The sequence below is a fragment of the Danio rerio genome, chromosome 24 (assembly GCF_052040795.2).
Source record: "Danio rerio strain M-AB ecotype USA chromosome 24, GRCz13ab, whole genome shotgun sequence".
NCBI lineage: Eukaryota > Metazoa > Chordata > Actinopteri > Cypriniformes > Danionidae > Danio > Danio rerio.
In genome coordinates, this window is record NC_141044.1 from 25292107 (window position 1) to 25312877 (window position 20771).

Below are 20771 nucleotides of genomic sequence, written 5' to 3' on the forward strand. Positions count from 1 at the left end.
GGAAATATTTAAAAAAAGAAAGAAAAAAAATTAAAAGGGGAGCTAATAATTCTGACTTCAACTGTATATAACTGTAAAATTTAAGCTCAATATATTTATTATTACATAATTTTAAAAGATGACTACGAGCAATGACTAAGTTATTTCAGGGGAAATGGATGAATGACAATACTTAACAACAACATCAAAAGTGTATTATTTGTTAAAAAAAACAAAATAAAAACTAATAATAATATATGTATATAAAATGTATATAGTTTTTTATTTTTACTAAAAAAAGTTGTAATGGTTTTCATCCTACTGATACTTTTAAACAGCAGTGCATACTTATGAATATGTTTAAAAATAGATAAAAATGTATTAACTGCACAAACACTTTCACCAGCATTACTTTTTTTTGTTTTTATTTCTCTCTTTTGTTATTATATTATCTACAGTTAAGACCACCAATAACCAACTACTAGAGGCCAAGTGTACAGAGACCTGTTGAACTCCTGTGGTAAAACTGTCATTCTGTACAGAACAAAATCACAAACACTGACACAGACACAGATCTTAACAAATCCAGGCCTGAATGAGCCCAGAACTGGTCAGGAACATCGAGCACCAAGTGTGCTTTTTTTTTAAAAGCGCTGGTCTCCCAGGCTGACCTACTTTCAGGCAAAGCAAGTTGTGAAATACCTCAGCATCTTCAACAAGCTCTGGCACTCAGCCTCACTCTCCCTTCATTATTAATGAGTCTGTTTTCATCTCCCCCGTTCCTGCTCTGTTGTTCAATCAACTGCTGGAGGCTGGAGAAGCTCCCAGGAGGATCCTGCTCTTCCCATACTCTCAAATCCCACTCGCTTTAATCTTTCGCTATATGCAAACAGTGAAGGCAACACTGCACATGCATTTAGTCTTGTTATTTTGCCATTGTTGTCGGAAGTACTGTCAAAATTTATCAATGAAACACTGCTTGCTTCAGCATCAGTGTCAAAAACATGCTGCTTGTTTATGTCCAGATCTATCAAAATGTACTGTTGATTTAATTTCCCTGAGGTCAGCTAAGATGTAGGCGACTTTAGTTCACATGTGAGCTGATGATGTTAGTGTTGTATTGTTCACTGTAACACCAGGTGTCACCGTCGATATACTGTATGAGAGTAGATTAGATTTGGGTCTGTGATCTCAAATTGGAAGATTGTCTTCACTGAATCTATATTATTGCTAGTATTTATTTTTGGCCTTTTTTCCTTTATTAGATAGGACAGTAATGAGACAGGAAGTGAATCGGAAGAGAGAAGGGGTTAGGGTTGGGAAATGTCCTGGAGTCGGGATTCGACCTTGTGACGTTCTGATGTGCTATTGCACCATATGTCAGCACGGTAACCACTAGGCTATTGCACCAATTTTTGCTACACTGTAAAAAATTTCCAGGTTTTCACAACAAGTTACTGTAATTTTTCACAGTAAATTACATTAGTATCCCTTCACAGTATTTAACTGAAAAATTCACAGTAATATGTTGTATTCATAATTTTATTGTGAAATAACGGCAGGTAGCATGATTACAGCCAATTACTGTGAAATGGGCTATATCTTTTGCACGTTAGTTATAGAAATTCAAACCTTTTTTAACTCAACGTAGAAATTAATACAAATGAACTTTTAACAGATAATAACAGAATGTTTTTAGCCCCCAAAACGATTTGGTTACCAACATCTTTTTGGTTGTACTGCACCTTTATTTAATTTTATACAGTTAACATAGAATAGGAAATAATATTTAATGAACAACTGTGTGCTTAGCCAAAACATAATAAACTGGAATAAAAAGTAATTAATTAATGAAACCAAAGACTGTTAAACAGCCAACAATTATTTCAATGTCAGGGTAAATGTCTGCTTTAGACGGTTTCATGAGTATTGGGCACCTGTCATCGCCTGGAGGTCACTAATCTCAGAATTAAATATATATAAATTATTATTATTTTTATCTATATAAATAAACCACAGATTAGAGTTTTAAACAACTACATTCTAGCATGAAAAACAGTTAAAACTTCATTTTCGGACGCATATAGAGCCATCGAAGACGGGGCAATTGTCCCAATGTCTAGCCTGAACACAGGCGCCTCTCGGCGGATACATGAGTAATGAGCGCCGTTACCGCCTGGAGGTCATAGATCTCCGCTACCGGCAAAACACACTTAAAATTACAAACAATCTTTACTAACAATCCACAGATTTGAGTTTTGAAGAACTACATTCTCGCATGAAAAAGTGTTAAAACTTTATTTCATTACATATTACAAGCAATATTTATATTATGTGCCTTCTCATCCACCATTACAGCTTGATGCAGCTTGGTGCGAAATGAATCCTAGGAGGAAAAAATAATAATTCTCAATACACTCAAAACGAACTTTATTCTTATTGTTGAAGTCAGAGATATGTAATATTTTGAATGGCGAAGAAAATAATTAACTTTATATTTCAGTCAATATAACACTTTTGCACTGCTTCGGTTCAGGACTCGTGTGACATTGAATCAGATTCAGATATTTTATCAGACGTGTTCATGAGCTCATAGTCATCAACAAGCAATTCGTGTACAAGCAGTACACGAACCAAGCAATATGATGAAATATTAATGAATTATATGTTTGCGTCTTACAATATTATACAAAACGGAATCGTTTTCAGGCGAATTCGACTCTTTACTGTTCACTTAAAGGAGCCGAATTCGACTCTTTACTGTTCACTTAAAAGAGCCGATTCATTGAACAGAACTGACTCGACTCGAACGCAAACAAGCGCCATCACGACAACGCCTGCGTCGTCTCTTCACCCAACGGATTCATCCTCGGTAAGTGTTAAAATATGACTTTTGTCCGTTAAATGATTGTTGTATGTGTATTTCTGTATAGGGTATGTCATTTAACAGGAATTTACCGAGTACTTTAGTTGTACTCGCACGTACAGGGTTTAAGCGCGCCTTTTTTTAAAACAAGAAATTAACGACGCCAGATGGTGATTGTAGTGTTTTCTGAGGTAACTTGTTATTAGCATAACGTTAACGTTAGTTCCTGAAAAAAAAGGAAATTTTCTTTAATTAACTTCTTGTTAACTGCATTTTCTGTTTCAGTACAAGACTGAAGTAAAGGTGAAATGACTAAAGTTAAGGTAAGCTCTGACCTTCACTTAAGTTAACGTTACGGTTACGTTAGTCACCATCATGTACGTTAATTTTGTTCACTGCAACGTTAACGTTAAGTTAGTTAAATAAACTAAACTCATTATGAAACAAGTCTTAACTGTTTTATTAAATGAGGCTTATAATACAATTCAGTTGTATTCTTTTAAACTAACACTAACACAGTACATATTGTATATTTCTCACTGGTGTTAATGCAGTGCTAACATTTACTAATGAGAACTAACGTTAATTGTATAGTGTCACTAACTGTAGATTTTATTTTTTGGTGTTCAGGTGTACCTGATAATAGCTGAAGTGTGAGGTGAGTGTAAATTCTGAGCACACAAATATAACCTAAATTCATTAACACAATCTAAACCTATATATATATATATATATATATATATATATATATATATATATATATATGGGTATGTGTGTGTGTGTGTGTGTGTGTGTGTGTGTTAGGTTGAGTCTTATTCTACTCTTATTATATTCATATTTTTTTTGCAGCCACAGCCATTGATGTTGAAACACTGATGCTACCAATCACCCCTCGCTTGATTATTAAAGGTAATGTTGATGCCTTCCTCATTTTTATTAGATTTTTAAATGTCAGGTTTTTCACAGATTTGTTGTGAGCAGTTTCTTGTACACACTCTTTTTCTTCTTCCAGAAGTTCCACCAGTACCTCCAGTAGTAGTAAATATTAGACAAAGATTTTTTTAACTATAGTTTTTATTTTTATTAGCAATTTTACTGGGCATGTGTGTTTGTTTGCTTGGTTTTTAATAGGCAGAGCATGGAATGTCAACTTTGTTTCTACAAACAAATTTAATTATTCACAAACACCTCTAATTTAGTCCTTCTTTCCCCCTTTTAGTCTTATTCCTTGGAGGGTCGAGTGGTCATGGGACCTCACCTGGGTTTCACAACTGACTTTGGATCTGGTCTGAAACTGAAGTATGCTGAAGATGCCTTTTGCACTCTGGAATTTAAGGTAATGTCTACAATAAATATTGTAACTGAGGGCTTGTTTTGGGGGGGTTAAACAAGGAATGTATAGGAACACAAGTCATGACTCCACTTGTCCCCTTGTTATAAAGAACCGTGTTGCAGACACAATTTGTTCGTCTGTGCTGGAGACCAGAGGGGAAGCTGTCTTTAAAAGGATGGGGCTCTTTTACCATATGTGAAGTTACCTATTCAGGTGAGTGGATTACATGCAAGTCATTGCAAAGGCATAAATAGTGGGAAATTTTTACTGGGCAGCACAAATTAAGTGAAACTCAAAAAACGTTTAAAAATATTTGGAATATTTGCAAAAAACTTGATTGAAATGAATACAACACAAGTGCTGTATCACTTCAATCAAGTTTTTTTTTGCAAAATTTTCCTAATATTTTAATCATGAAAAATTAGCTTGATGCAAGAAAAATCCTGCTAGTGTTCAAGAGCAAGTACTGTGATGCATGTGTTAACTTTGCAATAAGTGTGAACTCAGCATTAGATTATAGTCTGTAAACAGAAGGTGTAAATCAAATCAACTGTTTTAAAATGCTCTGCCTAGGTCATTAAAACCACTATTTGTTGTTGGACTGTTCTTGATTGTGTGTTTGTGATGGAAATGTTTTTCAGATGTTTTTGTTTAAATGATTGCAGTTTGACTGAGCTACAGTATTGTCAGCATGTTTAAACTGAGCAAACAGTAATTTTGCTCTGTAGTGCAGCAGTATTGTCCCAGTAGTGTTGTATGAAGCTAACTGTTTGTCTGCCCTTTTGCTCATAGGTGCTTTTTGGGCACCAGTTTGGAGATGGAAGACAGACGAAGTCAAAGAAGCAGAGAAGCAACATCAACCAGCAAGTGTGTAAAATTATCAGGAAAATAATTGACCTTGAATAGACGACTGCCTAATTTAGCAAGAAGTTTTTTCTCTCTCTCTCATGTGTATATATATATATATATATATATATATATATATATATATATATATATATAATGAGAGAGAGAGAGAGCGCACTCTGAAGCACTGCTTTTTATATGTATGCTGAATATGATGTCAGATTTTTTTGTTAATATGTTCTTATAGTATTTTTTGAGGCTTCACCTTCACCTTTTGAAAGTTTTCTAAAATGTTTACACAGATGTCATAAAGCTGTAAAATAAATCTGTAAAATGTATGTGTGTTTGTTTTTATTTTGATTTTAGAGTCTTCTCAGATCACCCAAAAATGAAGATTCTGTCGTCATTTACGCATCCTCAGGTTGTTTGGACACAAAGAGGAATATTTGATATTTTTATTTCTGTGTTTAACAAAAAAAATCCTTTTTAACAGAGCTGGAATAACCTGAGGGTGAGTAAAATAAGACAGAATTTAAATATGCTTTGAAATTTTACAGCACCAAACTGTTCAATTACAGTAATCCAGGATATAACTGTAACTTTACAGTTAAATCAGGTATTTAAACTGCAACCTACTGCTAAATCACAGTAATCGTTTTGCAAATTCACAGTAAAATATAGTTAATTCTACAAGATAATACTGTGAAATCACAGTAAAGGACTTTATTATCTACTGTAAAGTTACAATATATGGTTGTAATTTCACAATAATTTAATGTGACAAAACCACAGTAAATTACTGTGAACTACCTCACAATAATTTACTGTGAATTTACATACAGTAATTTACTGTGAAAGTAATGCAATTATTAGCCAGTAATTTACTGTGAATTTAAGGTCAAATTTTTTACAGTGTAGCATTTTAAGAACATTAGAAGTTAGCGAAATTATTTTATATGACATTACCCTGTTTACATTGCAGAAAGAATATTTGTTTACCAATATTTAAATCAAGTTTATTTATAAGGTAATTTAGAGAGGATCACGTGCTTATGATTGACTACAGCTGGTTTCGCATAAGCTATCACATGATATACCAATCAGATGAATCCAAATGCACATTAATAGTCAGATTTCATTACCTTAGCCATCTTCTTTTTGAAAAATTCCCCTATCCTCCCCTCTTTCCAAGCATAATACAAGGAAATTCTCAAGACATACCTGAGCTCAGACTCTCTTTTCTCCCGATGAAACAGGAGGTAGCCTCGGGCTCGGAGATCTTTCGAGCTCAGGGGTCTCTTTTGGGACAGCATGCCAAACACGCATTTACTTATCAATCCTCAGCTAAGGAAATCTATAGATTGCAGGAAATATCTGAATAAAAAAACAAGATATTTGAGAAGAAATATACTACATTCATTTTCCTTCGATTTAGTCCCTGATTATCAGGGGGGTCACCACAGCGGAATGAACCGCCAAGTATTCCAGCATATGTTTTACACAGCAGATGCCCTTCCAGCTCCAACCCAGTTCTGATAAACATCCATACACTCGCATTCACACACACACACTCATACACTACAGCCAGTTTAGTTTATTTAATTTAATTATAAAGCACATCTTTGGACTGTGGGGAAAACCGGGACACTCAGAGGAAACCCACATCAACACTGAGAGAACATGTAAACTCCACACAGAAATGCCGACTGGGCCAGCGGAGACATGAAACAGCGACCTTGCTGTGAGGTGCTAACCACAGTGCTAACTTACATTCCTCTTATATTTTATTATATTGCTGTTATATTAATAAAAAAAATACAGGGTTATTTTTTATCTCAACATTGGGTAAAATATGAACTTGAGTTGAACTAGTGACTGAACTAGATATTGCAAACCTGGTTCAAAACAAATGCAGGCACAGGTTGCCAGATTGACGACATCATCAGCAGTGAGCTTAACTGTTAAGCCTAAAGGTTGATTATGTTCTAAATAAAAGCAACAGCACATCATAGAAGGAATATTTTCCATATTTAAAGAGCTTTTGTCCTAACCAACACCTGAAATATACGTATATTTTGTAAACGGTTTCTATTTCTTGAAGCTGAACAACAGAAAACTGACAATGATCACCTCAGGTACACCTCATGTGCTTCATTCAGTGTTAAATGCTAATTATGTGAGTTTGAATGCCATTTTACGTGACATTTATTGCCATACTACTGAAAGCAGCAGCAGAAAGTTCACCTCCGATCTTGAAAATAAAAAAAACCGTTTGAAATAAAAGCTTAAAACTGTGGCATGTGTAAGCCAACAAGCAAATCTCACCATGCAGTGTGTTGTTAGGACACAGGGTTAAAATGTAACCTCTGTTCACCTAATGTTTACGCTCTGGCATTTTGATGATTTAGAAGAATCAAGAACTAACATACAGCACCTTTAAATGTGTTAAAAAAAGAACACGACTTTGTAATTGTCTTTTAAATAATTTATAATTTAATAACACATGAATTAATAACTTTAATAACTTATTTAATAAATGTAATGTCATTACTGCACATATTGTAATAATTACTACATTATTATTGTAATGAAACGTTTATAATGTAATAATTTTCTCAAAACATGAATATTGAGCTCAAAATGTAATAAAATGCTCAAAATATCAGAGACATTACATTATAAACTCACCTATTGTCACATTGTCACATTTGTAATAGGCTTCCTCAACATTGAAAGATTTAAAAGTTTCACCTCTCTTTTTAGTGCATTTTAAGCTTCTCAGCACTAATATCATATTCACTAAATGTGAAAAATCCCTTCTCTGTCTGACACACACAATATCTGCATGTTTCTGGCCACTTAAAATGGCTCACATCCACCCAAATGCTATTCTGCCAGCTATTCAAATCCCAAAGAAAGAGTTAAGAGAAATCTAAAAACGTCAAACATGATCCTAATGCTTCTTCTCAATCGGAGACTATCAGAGCGTAAACCAGCATCTCAAATCACTGAAAACTTTCTCTGTGCCTTTTCCTTGTCAGCGAGCTTTGAGCGTAATGAGCACTCCATGCCCCATTTCTCAGAGTAAACTCAAAGAAGGGTATCAGTGCTCGCCGGGCTGAAATGGCTCTGGTTTACACACTCTCTCCTCTCAGTCAATTAGCTACGCCAAACGCTACTGCCCTGCCCTGACTGAGGCTCGGCGGGCAGCACGCTCCGCTTTCCTGGCCCTCCTCACTGCCATTTAGTGATAAATGATTTAACGGGAGTACATTAGCCTGCTGCTGCCCGGAGGCACAGGTGTCCTCTTTCAAAGCGTCTCGGCTGAGAAGCAGGTCCGCCACATGATACCAGAGGCCAGCTTAGGTAATGGGGAGAAATGGGCCTCTTTACAGGCCAACAGGCAGAGATGGACGACTCCGGTATCCTTGTTTTCTCACACTCTTGGACTTTTTTTTGACATAAATTTTTCAAAAGGTCATGAGCTGCACTAATATTATTAGTAAATGTGTTATATTTTGTTATTTCATATTCTTCCAGAAATAAAAAAAAAACCTTTTTGGATTGTTTTTAATGATTATAGTAACATCATTCATTCTTTTTCCTTCGGCTTAGTCTCTTTATTTACGAGGGATCACCAACTTATCCAGCATATGTTTTACACAACGGATGCCCCTCCAGCTGCCAACCAGTATTGGGAAACACCCATACACACTCATTCACACACTACAGACAATTTCATTCATTCATTTCACTTTTCGGCTAAGTTCCTTTATTAATCAGTGGTCGCCACAGCGGAATGAACTGCTAACTTATCCAGCAAGTTTTACAGAGCGGATGCCTTTCCACCTGCAACCCATCACTGGAAAACATGCAGACTTCCCTATTAAACATATATTGTTCACCCTTATGTTGTTACAAAACTTTGCCAAAATATGTAGTCTGAAAGATTTCGGTTTCTGAAATTGTTTTTAAAAATCCTGCAAAGACAGAGTAGCTCCTACCCTTTTTAAAAAACAGCCAATAGCGTTTTCATTATTATCACAGCTCTGCCAGTGAGAGTGAAAAGCAAACAAGAAGCATTTTGAAGGGGCAGGGTACATCAGATAGTAGAGAGCATTTGATTGGTCAGAAGATGACCGATTGATAAGAAATGATGAATAAAAAACGGTTGATCTATTTAGGTGGAAGTGATAAACTGCAAGATTTTGATGTTTGTATTTTCTGAATTCAAAAGTTGTCCCTGTTTTGTTCCACACTGTCTTTTTAGATATGCTTAAGTCTAACTTATTGATACTAATATCTACAGTTTATTTTAATTTCATGAGTCTTTTAAGGATTTGGTTTAATACAAGTCTTAAGTAGAAACAACATTTCATTAATTAATTACTTAATTAATTAATTAATTTATTTATTCATTTTCCTTGTGCATAGTCCCTTATTTATCAGGGGTCACAACAGCAGTATGAACCGCCAACTGTTCCAACATATGTTTTACGCAGCAGATGCCCTTACAGCCACAATCCATTACTGGGTAAACATCACTTTATTAACATTTAAAATAAGATTCGCGAACAATGTGTGCAGCATTTAAATTTGCTCACAGAAGCTCAAGCATGCCGGATTGATAAGTGAGAACCAATGAGATTCCTTCTTATATGTCACATGGCATGTTTGAGCTTCTGCCAGAACCGATGAGATTCATTCTTGCAGATATCTATTAGATTTGATATAAATTTGATATAATTTTCATTTTTGGGTACCCTTGATCTATAGAATTTTTGGCGTGAAACATTTTGAACTGTTGAACAATTTAAATAAAAAATATTGTGGTAATGCATAACTTTAACAAGCTAACTTCAAAACCAATATATAGGAGTGTATATGGGAGTGACCGACACTGTAAACAACTTATTTAACTGTAATATGAGATGTTTTACTGTAGGACAGTTATGCAGTTTGTTACTGTATTCTAAAGTTGCATTGTTAAAAAGGCTGTATATTGATCAGTAAATATATAAAATAAAAACATGTATAGCAAGATAAATGTAGCTGTAAATATGGTATTTTGCTGTAATTAATTTACATTAAGTTACTGGTGAACTAAAATGTAATATGAATTTAATTTTACCGTAGGACAGTTATGCAGTCTGCTACTGTATTTTAATATTGCATTTTGAAAATTACTGTATATTTCACGGTAAAGATATACAATACTTTAAATGCATACACAGAAAGATAAATGGTGTTGCAAATGCACAGTATTTTAATAAGTTACTGGCAAACTGCTATCAGCAAGTTACTGTAGATTCTACAGGAAAATGTTAAGAGTGTATTTCAATCGAATTTACTTAAAAATAACAAAAATTAACTATTACCTAGAAAAAGAGTACATCTTTTGTAATATAAAGCAGGGTAATTATTTATTAACAAACCGACACTTTATTTTAAACCTCTTACAATATTAAATCAGCACATGCTGAGTTCAACAATACTTCCTTTCTTATGTTCTTGTTAAAGGCAAACAGTAGTGTTTATTTAAGTTCCTAAAACTGAAAAATTCTTAACCCTCACATATTTTAAATGAAATATAGCAAAAACCATAAAGTGATGTATATCTTAAAAATATTATTCTTAGTCAGATTTTTTTTTTTTTACTCCACCAAGTACTGAAATGACATTTGAAGAGTTCAGATGCAAAAACCTCATCAAATTTCTTTTAAAACTAGTGTTTTTCTCAGGCACCTATCCCTTGATTCAGTAATTTCACTTTTATGGCAAAGAATAGGTAATTTTCAACGATTTTACCATGATATAACTGAACATAAACATAAGAGGCAGAGAAAAATGCTCATTGTAGAAGACAATTCCAGATGGCACTTAGAGGTTTTTGCATCTGAACTCTTCATTTACAGATTTTATTAAAATAATAGTTATTTATAACAATGATCTTAACAAATCCACAAATTTTTTATTTTCAGATTTCATATATGACTGAATCCTAAAACAGAAATATAAAGTTTTGAATGAATGAACGAAATACATTTCTAAAAAAAAAAAGAAATTAAAAAAGGGAAATGCAAAACATCCCCAAACTATGTTTAATACAACAGTCTCTGCTCTCATAAGCTCAACAGAGATATAGCTTTGATGTATTATTTGAATCTGACGGCTTTAAAATTTTCAGCAACGCAGCAACTGGAGCATGTTGTGATGGACATCTCTCTGATAGCAAACGCGACTTTTATTTTAGCAAGCATCAAAGTTAAGGAGGCTTATATCCAGCTATCAGCGGCTACAGTATATCACCAGCTGTTAGCTTTATGATTCGAGCACATCTCCAGAGGGAGTTGTGTTACTCCTCCATGTCTGAACGAAGGATCCCGACTTTTCCTGTGTGAGATTAATGAAGAGTTTCCTTTGCGCCTGTAAAAAGCCTTGGTGTTTTTCTGCCTTGTCTTGTAGTCTGACGCCCACAAACACTGTGATTTATCAGGCGTGAAGCGGGTGAAACTCACTGTCTGATGATGTAGGTGGTGAGCGTTACATTTTTGACTGATAAAAGAATGATGTATAAATGTGTTATTTGTGGAACTCGTTGAAACGTAAATTGGGATTATGATTATGTGACAAACGGTGTGTGAGGAAGTCAGAAATGCTAATTGTGTTGTTATTAATTTTTATATACGTACAACTGGATATGAGGGTGGCACGGTGGCTCAGTGATTAGCACTGTCACACAGCAAGAAGGTCACTGATTTGAGCTGGACCAGTTGGAATTCTGTGTGTTTGCATGTTCTTCTCATGTTCGCATGGGTTTCCTTCAGGGGCTACGCTTTCCCCCACAGTCCATGTGGTATAGGTAAATTAATTAAACTAAATTGTCTGTAGTTTATGTGTGTGGTGTTTGTGTGTGTGTGAGTGTTTCCCATTACTGGGTTTTGGCTGTGAAGACATTCTCTGCGTAAAACATATGCTAGAGTAGTTGGAGGTTCATTCCGCTGTGACAACCTCAAAAATAGAAACTAAACAAATTTATTCTGAACTGTGTTTTTGTCATTTTAAAGCAATTTATTGTGAAATAAGCCGTCAAATATCTGTAGTAAATGCAAAATTATAATTTACTTAAAAATTGGAAATATTACTTCCATATTTTACTTCAATAATGTGATGTAATTGAATATAAGGGTAGAGGTACTGGGCAGACAACTGAGAAAAAAAAATATGAATTAAGAATTATATATATATATATATATATATATATATATATATATATATATATATATATATATATATATATATATATATATATATATATATAATTATTTTTTTTTGGTTTTATCAGTTTAAATGTTTACCAAGTTAATAGTAACCCAAGTAATATTTTTTAGGTTTATACTTTGTTCAAAAAAGGTAATGATTTGCACTCAATTGCTTCGTACTGTTTTCATTTTGGGCGAGGCAGTGGCGCAGTGGGTAGCACGTTCGCCTCACAGCAAGAAGGTTGCTGGGTCGCTGGTTCGAACCTCAGCTCAGTTGGCGTTTCTGTTTCTGGAGTTTGCATGTTCTCCCTGCCTTCGCGTGGGTTTCCTCCGGGTGCTCCGGTTTCCCCCACAGTCCAAAGACGTGGTACAGGTGAATTGGGTAGGCTGAATTGTCTGTAGTGTATGAATGTGTGTGTGGAAGTTTCCCAGAGATGGGGCATCCGCTGTGTAAAAATTTGCTGGATAAGTTGGTGGTTCATTCCGCTGTGGAGATCCCGGATTAATAAAGGGACTAAGTCGACAAGAAAATAAATGAATGTTTTCATTTTTTCTTTTTCTTACATTTTACGGGTGATTAAAAGACAGACGTTTCGGCACAAAGCCTCAGAGGCAATATAATAAAAAATAAAAACAGTACGAAGCAATTGAGTGCGAATCATTAACTTTTTTGAACAATAGCATCGATAAGATTGGCGCACCAAACCATAGAAGTAACAAAAAAAAACGCAAGTGCGCAGGGAAAACTTCTTTAACTCTCGATAGGTTTATACTTTGTACCTTAATGTCAGGACAGATCCATATTCCACTACTAAATAGTGCCATCTAAACTTGCGACACTTTCAGGTATTAAATTTGATAATTAATAATTAATTGAATTAAAAAAAAGTATTTATAACAAATATAAAAATTATATATTTAAAATGTATATACTTAAAACACGTTTAAATATTTTAAATATATATGAGGTCAACCACATAGTGTTTTCTTTTTTTCTCAGGGGATAAGGGGAGGTGGTGTATTTGGGGTGGTTCATCCAGAGTGCCATTTAAACTAGAACTGCCACTGGTTTGAATTATAATACCCAATTAATGTACTGTAGATTAGACTAGTAGACTCATTGCCAGCAGGTGAGGGTCACCTCACTGCCTGTAAACTGAGCTCTGGTCTTCAGCCCACCTGGTCCTGGGACTTCTTCTTCTTCTTCTTCTTCCCCCAGCAGCCTGAGGTCTCTCCGTCCTTTCCGCTGGCGTCGCTACACAGAAGGCCGTCCAGCTCGTCCGTCCCCATCTGCTGTCCCTGAGACGTTTCCGCTGCGAGCCGATATGAGAGGTTCCTCAGAATACAAACACAGTTTTCAATGGTCTGCCAGAGAGAGAGAGAGAGAGAGAGAAAAAGAGAAAGAGAGAAAGAGGTATTAGGTATTGGGCAGGTATTAGTTGAGCACCACTGAGCTCCTGACAGAGGGGCTAAACTTCATATATTCAAGTCATGCTGACTCTGAATCAGCAAGACACACAGGTTTGGTCTCTAACAAACATAAACAGACTGAACCCTTCCTCATGCTGACATCCAGCTGAGTAACAATTAACAAGAGGTCAGGAACAGCCATTGGAAGGGAGTGTGATAGTTTATTCTTTTTTTCCCCTTACTTTCCTAAAATTGGTACAAAACTTGCTGTGATTTGATATGGCATTATGTTGGTTTAACAATGTTAGTCCGTTTTCCTGAGGACAATTATACAGAAAAACTAAACTAAACTAAACTAAACTAAACTAAACTAAACTAAACTAAAATTCTTGCTGTCGCCTCATAGCAAGAAGGTCGCTGGTTCAAGTCTCAGCTGCGACAGTTGGCATTTCTGTGTGGAGTTTGCATGTTCTTCCCGCGTTCGCGTGGGTTTTCTCCGGGTGCTCCGGTTTCCCCCACAAGTCCAAAGACATGCGGTACAGGTAAATTGGATAAGCTAAATTGTCTGTAGTGTATGTGTGTGAATGAGTGTGTATTGTTGTTTCCCAGAGATGGGTTGCAGCTGGAAGGGCATTCGCTGCTTAAAAAAAACATATACTGGATAAGTTTGCTGTTCATTCCAATGTGGCGACCCCAGATTAATAAAGGGACTACGCCGAAAAGAAAATTAATAAGTGAATGAATGAATGAAAATAAAAAATAAAATATAAAATGATGAATGGCCAAAAAAGTGCTTATTTAAAAAAACATTTAAAATAAATATAAATACATTTAATACGTTCATGCACTTGTATTTGTTTTAAAATGAAAAAAGTTTCTTTAAATGAACGAATAACAAAACAATAAATAAATAAACACTTGGCATTGTTCTAATGAAGAAGCCTAAACAACAATAAAAATAATTATATTATGTATATTATAATGACAAACAAAGAAACAAAAAAGAAAGAAAGAAAGAAAGAAAGAAACAAACAAACAAACAAACAAACAAACAAACAAACAAACAAACAAACAAACAAACACTACCTAAACACTTAATACTGGTTTTAATGAAAAATCTTAAGCAACAATAAAAAAATAATTGTATTATGTTCATAATAAATAAATAAATAAATAAATAAATAAAAACAAGCAAACAATCAGTTGGTTAAAAAAAAACTAAACCAACAATAAAAATAATTATATTATGTATATTATAATGACAAACAAAGAAACAAAAAAGAAAGAAAGAAAGAAAGAAAGAAAGAAAGAAAGTAAGAAACAAACAAACAAACAAACAAATTTAGGGTTTGACATATTTAGGGTCTGCTCATGACAAGTTTAGGGCCTGTTTACATGTGTTTTCCTTCCATTTTGCCCTTGTTCTTTCTTCTATCTAAGACTAGTCTCCTTTGACTGCATCCTACTATCTTATTTCCTTCGTCTCTCTCTTTCTCTGACTGTTGGCTGGGAGTGTAGGCTGCACTGGCACTAAGTATATGAAAGTACTTAATTATATGTCTGACACGGTCTCCCATTTAAATGTGATTAAAGGATATACTCGCAGATGGGGAAAAATGACCAGCCAAATCCATCGGCTCACACTCCATTTAACAGGGTATTACAAGGAGACACAGCAGAGCAGGCACAATGCTTGACAGCACAAAATAGAAAATAAACGCTCGCAAAATGATGATGAAAAACGAGCATTCTTCTCAATCTCCATGTTTTGCTTTTTCCCCCCCATTATGAATCGAGGAGGACTGTGGCCTGCACAAACAAAAATAATGACTGTAATCAGAGAAACACTCAGAGAATTATGCACTGGTGTTTCAGTCATACAGAAACATATTGGTTTTCTTTGTGCCAGACACGACTGACCTTGCTTTCTCAATGGAAAATGAAGTTCTGCTGAAACTTGCCTGCACCTGGCGACATTCGGGGCGACAGCATTTCTCTTACTCGCAGCAATTTAGAAGGTCCGCTTTGAAATTGTGCAAGTCAACAGGAGAAAGCTTGACCAACCACAGGTTAACTGCACATTAAGACCATGGGCGGCATGCTTTCTCCAATTATAGCTCTGCTGGGCCAACACCTGGCCAAAACAGCTCTGGGCAAATCACAGCACATAAAGAAATGGCAGTGATTAGGCTGATTGCCCTTTTTCAAAGCCAATGTGCTGGGCAAAATGGCCACTGTTGCTTTTTTGAGCGTTTGTAATGTGTTAAAGCACACTGATGGATGAAAATGAGCTCTTTGTGCTCTAAAATGAGCTAAATGACATGTACAGGGAAGAAGAAAAGGCATGGAGTGCTGGTGCATTTACACAAAGTGGTTAGCATTTTAACATTTAAAGGGGTGTGAATTCAAATTTTGAATGCCTTTTGACATTGTTGAAGGTGCAATTATTAGCCCTCATGTGAAATGTTAAGTCAAGTTGAACAGAGCAAAAAAACTTTTTTGCAATAATAGTTTTTGCAATAATAGATTTCTCCTGGATTAAGAAGAAAGGTCTTGTTTGTTTTGGTTTGGTTGAAAAAAAAAGAAAAAAAAAGGTCAATTTTATTAGCCCCCTTAAAGTTTATTAGACACACCCCATGCAGACAAATGTCTGTAGATGGTAAGTGAACAATCTATACTTACGAGTTTAAAGTTAGCCTATGCTTAATAAAGATTTTGTTGTTTTAATAAAAGCAGCTATGGTACACACATTGAATAAGAGAATATTTTTATTTTATTTATGGCTCGTTTCCACTGAGCGGTTCGTTATGGTATGGGTTGGTATGCTTTTATGGCCGATTCCATTGTCAAAAGGCAAACCATACTGTGCCAGTTTTTGGGAACCATTTCCAAAAAAGTACCTAGCATGACAAAAGGGTACCAAAGGGCAGAGCTAGATGCGCAGCTGAACATTGTTGGTGTACAGAGAAGTGTCACTAGCGCGTACACAAGCCAGGAGAATGAAAACAAAGGAAGCGCCATTTTTAGATAAACAGCCGAGACATTACACGTAATACTATATACATAATAACAAGCCATGGTCGACCTGAGCTCAAACAAACCTTGTCGACATCTTGATGAACCGCCTCAAAAAGTCAGTCTAAAAGCACGAGTGGTTTAACTTTTTCCAGAGAGCTTTTGTTCACTCACAGCGAGTCTACATTTGAAATAACAAACTTCTTAAGCTGATGATAAAAACGTGTGCGTGATTATTGAAGTACTTCTGTAACGATGACTCAGAGGGATGTGGATCCATTTGCGAGCTTTATTGTAAACACAGTATGGCAACACAGAGAGCAAAATAACCAAGGACAAGCAGCAATCACTCAGAAACAGTAGTACAGGCTTTGGTCAGGGCAGGCAGCTTACGGTTAGATACGATGAGACAGGCTTTGGTCAGGGCAGGAAGCTTAAGGTCAGGAATGATAATACAGGCGTTGGTCAGGGCAGGCAGCAAACAATCAGAAAACGGGCAGGCAGGCAATCGGCAACAGAAAGGCAGTCAGAAGTAGTAAGAACCGTTCAGAAATGTTTGGTAGCAAAACAAGACTTCGCACTGAGTACTTGAACTGAGCTGGTATTTAAGCACCCTGCTAATAGACATCAGGTGCAGCGTAATCAGAGTCAGACATGTGGCTAATATTCAGGAGATGAGGGCCTCTGCTGGTTGGTGAGTGGATATGCTGGGACCAAACGGGTGACAACTTCTGACAGAGTCTCCTTTCAGAGACAGACAAATGCAAGAGTAAATCGCGAAAAAACTAAGAAGAAGCCAGAAAAAACAAAGAAGCAAATGATTCTTTCAGCAACCTAAAACTTAAATTGCCACATTTAATTGTTTTCATCCCCTCATTGTACTATTATGAACTCATGTATTATTGGCACCCATTTGGCAGTGGAAGCACAAGCCTGATAAAGGTGACCCATACCGTACCATACCGTACCACTCAGTGGAAACTTATGCATATTCACAAATAGACTAGCTTAACATAAGTGACAACAAGATAACAACAAAAAACTTTTTCATGCAAAGGTGAAAGAACTGGACTGCACCCACTGCACATTTTTACTGACAGTAAGCCATTACTGACTATATTTATGTGAGATATTCCACAGGATGTACATTTAAAAAAATTTTTTTTTGACAATATAGATGCAAAACGAACAGATCGTACACTGTCTGAGTAATATTGTGCTGGTATTAAGTGACTTCCCCTAGTTGTTTGTCAAGTCAACTTTTAATTCCCGATGCCAATTAAAAATGAAATATTTGTTAAATAATATGTTCGGACAATGTGTTCTCCTGGCATTCCAAATAAATACACATGGAAAACAATCTTGTACTTTACACCCTACTCTATACGGTGCCTCCTGTTTAGTAAACACAGCCACTGTTGATTTAACTAGTTGCTGAGACTTTTATATGAGTATGTTGTTGTATTTCTAACTGAAACTGGCTGAAGATATCAAACTGACATTAACAGAAAAGGACCACCACTCTAAATGCAGAAGCAAATGGACAGATTTTGATTAAAGATTACAATAAAAACAAACACTTTTTTTCAGTGGATTAGCATGGATTAATATTTCACCTAAAGAAAAACATTGTGCACTAGCAAAACAAACAGCAAATTATATTTTTACATGCTGGATGATAAATCTGGCCCTAATTAGTTTTTGTTTAAAATGCCTCTTTACCCCTTTGACCAAGCTCCAAATGATTGACATGAAGCCTGTAAAATCTAAAAAGATATTTCTGTACACAATTTATTTGTAAGTTTGGAAGCTTTGCGGTGGTAGAGAATGAGCCACATGGGGATTCAAACAGAGGGATTTAAGGCGAAATCTGAAATGCTCACAAATCTGAAAATGACCAGAGGGAAGGAACTGTACCGTGCTTTGCCATCCACACGCTCTGCTCTTCAATTCCCATTAGGACGGATGCAACCCCTCCGCTCAGCTATTAGCACACTGGGCATGACGAAGGGATGCCAGTTAAATCATGATTAAAGAACGCCATTAAGAAGAGCGAATCTCCGCAACCTTCAGTGAGCAGCCAACCACAAAGCTGTTTATTTGTTTCCTGAGCAATCCGTGCACCCACACACACATTAAAAACTTTAACAACAGGTTGCCTTTATAGCTCTGGCAAAGATGGACAGATCCCGAGAGGAACGCATACCTTGCTATCAATCTCACTGCTTCCGAGGGAAGTCTGAATGACGAAAAGCAGCGTGTCAGTCAGACCCTCACATTCTCTCATCCGCCGCCGAGCCTCTTCTCCTGCTGAACTCACATTCCTGGGAGAGGGAGAGAGAGAAAGAGAGAGAGGTCAGTGATGAGTGCATTAAATCAGGGAGATTCAATCACACGGGTGCACATTCCCTCCGACGATACAACCCGCTTGTGACAAACAAAATGCAAATGTCTTACATTTCACGAGTCGTTCAAACAAATTGCTCCAAACCTCCCACCTCTGACACGTATAAATATATGAATCTATTAGTCTTCAGGGGGAGAAACACTGACACTGCTAGATATTCAACTGTTTATGCCAGACAAGGGGAGAGAAAGAAATGGATATTGGCATCATTTCAATTGGATAATCCAATAAAGGTTCTGATTATTTTGTTTATTGAAGAAATCAATCAGGTGTGCAATGCTGAAAACAGACGAGAAGAGAATGTAATGGGTTTATTGTACATAAAAGCTGCAAAAATCTCCAGCTATTTTTCTGCCCACTGTGAAAACGTAAAAATGCATGCGATTGACAAACCTCATCATAGCACAAGTTCATGTTTAAATGTGCAATATGTAAGAATTTTGGAGGTACAGTATTAAAGGGCATCTACTGTATAATGGAAAATCAACTTTTGTAAGCTGTTTAAACAGAACTGTATGTAGGTATAGTGTGTACACAGTCATATTGGCTATAGTCATTCGTTCATTCATTTTCTTGTCAGCTTAGTCCCTTTAATAATCCGGGGTCGCCACAGCGGAATGAATACCAACTTATCTAGCACGTTTCTACGCAGCGGATGCCCTTCCAGCCGCAACCCATCCCTGGGAAACATCCACTCACACACACATACACACACACACACCCGACGGACAATTTAGCCTGCCTAATTCACATGTACCGCATGTCTTTGAACTGTGGGGGAAACCGGAGCACCCGGAGGAAACCCACATGAACGCAGGGAGAACATGCAAACTCCAAACAGAAACGCTAGCTGAGCCAAGGTTTGAACCAGCGACCTTCTTGCTTTGAGGCAACATCACTACCTACTACGCCACTGCGTCGCCGTATATAGTCATTTATAAGTCTTTTTTTAATTTAACAGCTAAGCTAACAGCTCAAAACTTCCATATTCAGAAAGATATAATAAATAATCTGATGGGTATTTTACCTGGAGACACAAAAGACTTATCTTAAATCTTGAAAAAAGGGGAAAAATAGGTTTATTTTTAGCAATGCTTTTTTTGTTGTTGTTGCCATTGTGTAAACAGCTAATAAAACATATAAAACTGTAAAATTTTAAAGTTAATCAGTCAAATTAGCTCTTTATTGGTGGAATTCATGCAAAAACTACATAACCGATGATGCTGTACAAAATTTTTACCAATCAGAGAGTTGTGTTGAAGAGGTTTGCCTCAGGGCCTGGCAAGATTTCTTTCTGCGCTGAAATAAATTTCAGAATAAAACACATTAGCGGTCGGTAACTCTGGTTTAATTTGAAATGGAGTGGGCAGTCTAACAATTTAGTATTCCCGAGTCTCGACTTTGAAACAGCATACAGTATCTGTCATTTCCTCATTCTTATTGAGGACCGGTACAGCCAGTGCTCACGACTGTTACACATGCTGAACGCGTGATCAGTGCTTTCTGCATGTGCTTTTTTTGCATTTTGTGCACATCACGGTTGCATAACGGTCCTCAGAGCGGGCTTTACTAACATGGGAGAGCAAAGCGAAGATGTTTTTTTCAGCACTGTCCTTCAGCTTGCTTTAGAAAATGGAATGGTCAATTTACTTG

At 36.1% G+C, this 20771-nt stretch overlaps 1 protein-coding gene and 2 long non-coding RNA genes across 19 annotated transcripts in view; 2 read left to right on the forward strand and 1 right to left on the reverse strand.

Annotated features, from left to right (window-relative positions):
• The window catches only part of ctnnd2a (catenin (cadherin-associated protein), delta 2a), a 640689-nt gene that overhangs the window by 102032 nt on the left and 517886 nt on the right, over positions 1-20771 (reverse strand). For all 9 annotated transcript variants that reach the window (XM_087309485.1, XM_087309483.1, XM_087309489.1 and 6 more), the window contains 2 exons: positions 18918-19035; positions 13466-13651 (listed from right to left, as the gene is read on the reverse strand). In XM_087309485.1, the coding sequence (XP_087165611.1) occupies positions 13466-13651; positions 18918-19035 (304 nt within the window). The remainder of the gene's footprint in view (positions 1-13465; positions 13652-18917; positions 19036-20771) is intronic.
• LOC147838038 (uncharacterized) lies at positions 431-8617 on the forward strand. The gene is made up of 2 exons (XR_015524970.1): positions 431-1404; positions 5943-8617. It is a non-coding gene; the product is annotated as an uncharacterized LOC147838038 (long non-coding RNA).
• LOC147838039 (uncharacterized) lies at positions 2777-5534 on the forward strand. Of its 9 annotated transcripts, none has more exons than XR_015524941.1 (8): positions 2777-2851; positions 3131-3168; positions 3476-3503; positions 3695-3754; positions 4065-4181; positions 4288-4391; positions 4971-5045; positions 5391-5534. It is a non-coding gene; the product is annotated as an uncharacterized LOC147838039 (long non-coding RNA). The 9 variants fall into 9 exon arrangements; XR_015524942.1 differs by lacking the exon at positions 5391-5534 and adding an exon at positions 3858-3883 and having other exon boundaries at positions 4971-5362; XR_015945705.1 differs by lacking the exon at positions 5391-5534 and adding an exon at positions 3858-3883 and having other exon boundaries at positions 3701-3754; positions 4971-5362.